The 5,061-nt window shown below is 35.0% G+C and overlaps 2 protein-coding genes across 3 annotated transcripts in view; one reads left to right on the forward strand and one right to left on the reverse strand.

Annotated features, from left to right (window-relative positions):
• LOC111785286 (histone-lysine N-methyltransferase ASHH3-like) overlaps positions 1-4,215 on the reverse strand; it is a 7,830-nt gene extending 3,615 nt beyond the window's left edge. The window contains exons 1-6 of one of the 2 annotated variants that reach the window (XM_023665695.1): positions 4,108-4,215; positions 3,832-4,003; positions 3,071-3,151; positions 2,702-2,822; positions 1,607-1,634; positions 1,400-1,490 (exon numbers count right to left, since the gene is read on the reverse strand). In XM_023665695.1, coding sequence (XP_023521463.1) covers positions 1,400-1,490; positions 1,607-1,634; positions 2,702-2,822; positions 3,071-3,151; positions 3,832-3,965 — 455 coding nt within the window. In that variant the 5' untranslated portion in view covers positions 3,966-4,003; positions 4,108-4,215. Of the gene's footprint in view, positions 1-1,399; positions 1,491-1,606; positions 1,635-2,701; positions 2,877-3,070; positions 3,152-3,831; positions 4,004-4,107 lie in introns of both variants that reach the window. The other variant, XM_023665694.1, reaches the window with a different exon arrangement.
• Positions 4,216-4,397: 182 nt separating this feature from the next.
• Positions 4,398-5,061, forward strand: part of LOC111785287 (WAT1-related protein At1g25270-like) — an 8,817-nt gene continuing 8,153 nt past the window's right edge. The window contains exon 1 of the mRNA XM_023665696.1: positions 4,398-4,411. The gene's annotated coding sequence lies outside the window, so the exon portion shown is untranslated. The remainder of the gene's footprint in view (positions 4,412-5,061) is intronic.

Consider the following 5,061-nt stretch of genomic DNA (forward strand, 5'->3'; position numbering starts at 1 on the left):
ATTGGTATGAGTGTCTAAAGTTCTGGGTTTTGTAGACTTGCTTACATAGTAAGCCTTATGTGTCTTCATGGCCTATCAGCAAATATCGAGTCAATACTAGATATGCATTTGTATTTCTTTATGTTTTGGTGAAGGAAGCTAGGATGGCAAAGCAGCTGAAGATTTCTTTTGAAACTAAAGACATTTGGCATTTGCTAGTAAACTTGTGGTTGAAGGTTTTGGATGGAGAATAAATTAGAATCAAAACAACAATTGATGTATCGCTTGGTGGTCTATAGAAGTTATACAGTGATAAATCAGTTCACAGAATAAGATTAGGAGATGGAGGAGGAACGTCCTTTGGAAATGAAAAATGGTAGGGCAATAGGTATGAAGAGTTTGTTTTGTAGCATATGCAATATAGCAGTCTCAAAAGTTGGGTGTGAAGAATTTTATAGAAGAGGTGACGTCTAGCTGGAGAACAGTGTTGAGCAGAATATATTAGAACAATCCTAGATTTGGGTGCATTGTCGAATTGGAGATGTTGGCAGATGTGAAGCCAACGAATAATGAAGATAAAGGACCGCAGACATAGAAACCTGCAGGAATTATTTCAAAAAAATCATTGTTCCTCAGTTTAACATGGGAGGTAGTCATAGGAAAATTTGAGGAAAGTGTTTTGAAAAGCAAAGCTGCCAAAAAAGGTGAAATGCTTAAGTGATTTTGTTTCGAAGTATTGAGTATGGAAGAAAATTGCAGAAGAGTCCAAAATTGGCTCTCCTTCCAAATTCATGTGGCCTTGGTACAGTAAAAAGGGATATCAGCAGAATTTATTTTCTCACTGTCAAACAGCAGAAAGATAACCGGAAGATAATCTAAGACTCATAAATGTTCAATGTCCGTTGCATAATTCAGTTGAGAAGAATGTATATTTGTGTGTAAATTGTTTCAGAAGATAGATAAACTGAGAAAGACAGTTTCGTCCATTCTAATAAATCACAATTCAGAGATGTTCTGCCGATCAGAGAGAATATAAAATTTTCAAAAAAAAAGTTGAGTTGGGAGGACGTGACAAAGAAGTCTAGGTTCAATGTAGGTAATTGGTGCTCTTTAGAAAAGCAATTATGTGATTAACAATGAAAACTAGTTCTGAGCGTATTTTATGTAAGCTCCAATGGGTGATAAAGCGTTTTGTATACNGTTCTGAGCGTATTTTATGTAAGCTCCAATGGGTGATAAAGCTTTTTGTATCCTTTTTAACTAGATTAATAAGTTGTCTGAGTTTCCGTTTCAGAAAAATAATTAGTACATAAACCAGTAAAATAATGCATGCATGTATGCCGTCCTCACATTATTAACTCAATAAATAGCCACCTCCAACTTTAGTTCACTAAGAAATATGATAGAAGAGCTAACGTACCTTCCACTGATGGGGCGAGCAATCCAAATGACCTCACCAATGCAATTATAGGCGTGCACCACTTGCTGGTTGCGTGCCTGCTTTGAACTTCCTGAACAAGAAGTCAAATAGAAAACTTTTCTAATTACTTCATTGGCTTACAGAAGAAAGCTGTGGCATCCATCAGCACCAGATCCTACTAAAGTGGTCAGATAATACTGGACTTACCTACATGCAAAGTTCCATTTTTGATAACCTGCCCACAACATAAACTCAATTAGTTTCATCCCGTACAGTTACGGGAAATACATTGTGCAATTAAAAGAAAAAAATTGTAAGTGTATATATATATGTGTGTGTGTGTGTGTGTGTGTGTGTGTGTGTGTGTATCTAAGCAAAAACAATGTAGCAGTCTTGAAATTAGCGAGGTAAGAATCCATTACTAAGAGAAGAAGGTGATAGAAGGAACTTAGGATGAGAAAGTTTGGGAAAAGAGGTCCAACAATATTCTGTTCAAGTTTGTCTTTATTTCACTTTATAGTTTATTTTGATATGTAGCACTTAAGAAAGAAGCAGACACTCACCAAGGCAAGGCAATTGATTGACTTGGCTTCAGCGCATGCTGTTTAAAACTTAGCTAAAACAATGGTGGGACTCACATATTAAGTAAAAAGAACCTAACTCTTCGTCATTATTAAGTACTGTGTCCTCAAGCCCACACCCACTCCCTAAAACCGAAGGTTGTGACCATGCTTGACTTTTGGGATCATAAGCAGAACACCCTACATGGTATACCCCAATTTCTAAAAGCCACCTGCAAGGCTGCAACAGTTCTTTAAGACATGACTATCATCCTATGAAATTTTTGCTGTTTTTTACACGGATAAAGTTTCTTTACAATATAATTCTACAGTTTTCTTTCTATAACGACTATTTCTTGTATTAAAAAATTCATATCAGAAATTTTTATTGATGCAGTAACTTCAAAAAATAAATACTTGAGCCTTAATTTTTAACGTATATCATACACATACTTCTAGTACTTGTTTGAAATGTTGAAATGCATCCCATGTATTTATAACGAAATTCCAAAAAGCTTTTACATGCATCCCATGTATTCTTTTGAGGAATGACTGTCACCGCATGTTAATCTTTACATGGAACGTCTTACCAAAAAAAAGTCTTTATATAAGGACCCTCAACTATTTAAACATACGTGAATGATAATAGTAATCACATACAAAAGCAACATATACAAAAAATATGTGCAAAAGAGGTAACATAGAGCATCACAACCTCAGCAAACTAGACAGCTGTACTTACATCTCTTCCAGACAAGATTGCTTTCAGCTTAGGTGAAGATACAGCCACCTGGCAAGCTACAAGTTTCAACGCAGCGTCCGAAGATATCTTTGGCTTCGTAGGTCTTACACCCAGCTTTCTTCTGCAGCCAACAGCACCACAATGACAATCTTGATCGGCACCAAACTGAACAAACCTGCTAAGTTTATTAGCCAGGGACAAGCAGTACAGGAAATAAAACAGTAGATAATAGAATAGATGCCACAATATTTCCATTATAGTAATCATATAAAACAAACATGTGACTAAAAGATTCATCATTTTCATAAAAGAATGCACGAAAAGTACTTTACATATAGCATAGGTCAAGAGTTTAGCAAGCAACCATACTGATAATCATAAGTTAGATGCTCGCCCTTCTGTATGTCTTGAGTCGCAAATATGCCAATTCTCGTCTCTCCGTCTATAATCCTTTAAAAGAACAATTCATATACAGCAATTACTCCAAAATAATCTCATATCAAGCAATAAAACACAGACACTATTTACACATGCGAACCTGCTCAAACGTGAAAAAAGAGTGTTTATTTCAATATTTGCAAGTTTTTCAACATGCTGGTAACAAGTTAAGGACATGTTTAGGACATATTTGTACAAATATAACAAAAACAAATTATAGACCCTCCACTCAATTAAAAATTCCACTATCCAATGGAAAATGAAGATAATAGAAAAGCCCACCTGAAAGATAAACAGATTAGCTCTCTCATTAGTCATTAAGAATTATATTCCCCTTCGATGTTAAAATTTAGAAACAGATTTATTCTTCAGTATTCAATAATGTATGTAAAAAACATAAAAACAAAAAACCTAATGTGTCCCACCCAACATGTCATGTCCCCTATTTTACAAGTTGGCACGTTCTTACCTACATGCCATGTTGCATCAATATCAAATGTCCATGACGTNCCCTATTTTACAAGTTGGCACGTTCTTACCTACATGCCATGTCGCATCAATATCAAATGTCTATGACATGCCATATGTTTGCCACGTNATGACGTGCCATATGTTTGCCACGTATCCATGCTCTTTAAATTTCAAAAATATAACACGATATAAATTGGAAAGTTGAAGGATCGGGGCAATACCATTTTTGCATCTCTGTATTGGGACAACAACTATGATTTATATATCTCGACTTATTTCCCTTGTATGTGGCATCAATTACCATATCTCGATTGATCTCGCATAGATAGAAGTTTGTCTCTCCACGATGCTTCATGTTCCATAGCCTTTCTTCACATGTTTTGTCATCAATTACTGCATGATTAATAAGTGCACCCATTATGTCTTAAAAGTAGTGCATCACATTACATTATGCAAAAAATCATAAAATTCAAAAATTAAATAAAGAGAAACATTACCTTCGCCTACATATTCTATTACAAACTCTCCATGTTTGATATCTTCATCAGCTACAATCCCAGAACCGCATTTCTCAGTCTACAAGGTATAGCTTAATTTAACTGGCCATTTCAACTCAACATAAATCATGAAATAATTACCTGTGCATTTATCTTATGAAATAATTCCCTGCGCATTTATCTTATGAAATAATTCCCAGCAAGGTTAAAACAAGACCAGAAAAAAAAAATGCATGTTTTCACACCTTACTAATTACATTCTCATGTAGAGAACAATTACTGAATACCGATGGTTAAAAAAAATGTTAGATACTCATCTAGTTGAAGTCACCTATTGCGTTTAGTTGAGATGCCTATCGGTTCTAATAACTGGAATCCAACAGGTCGAAATATAACAAGCTACTCTAGATATATCCAGCCATAAAACCACGATCAACAAGTAAAATCTTCTCTCCCTGACTTCATAAATTTTCNGCCTATCGGTTCTAATAACTGGAATCCAACAGGTCGAAATATGCTACTCTAGATATATCCAGCCATAAAACCACGATCAACAAGTAAAATCTTCTCTCCCTGACTTCATAAATTTGCTTTTCTTTGGGACTGCCTAATAGGCATTGTTCGGTTTATGCTGTTAATAAATCTAGGTGTTTATAGCTTGGAGTTGGGTAGCTTGGTTTTGTCTAACCAAATTAACTTGTTAAATGGTACAGACAAATGACTTGCTGATGCCTTTTTATGTATATGAAACGTGACTTGTATTGTAGACAAAGCAATACAAAACGACGATGAGATATCCACACTAAGGAGAGATTTTCAATTGGCAAAACAAGTGCTATAAGTTAAGATTAAAAAATGCTTTGGGCATCAAACAGCAACTTAGATAGTTGATTCGAAACCAAACACCCCATTTACAAATAAAACTAAATACAGCCTACAAAAAAAAAAAAAAAA

Source organism: Cucurbita pepo, unplaced genomic scaffold (genome assembly GCF_002806865.2).
Source record: "Cucurbita pepo subsp. pepo cultivar mu-cu-16 unplaced genomic scaffold, ASM280686v2 Cp4.1_scaffold000434, whole genome shotgun sequence".
Classification (NCBI taxonomy): domain Eukaryota; kingdom Viridiplantae; phylum Streptophyta; class Magnoliopsida; order Cucurbitales; family Cucurbitaceae; genus Cucurbita; species Cucurbita pepo.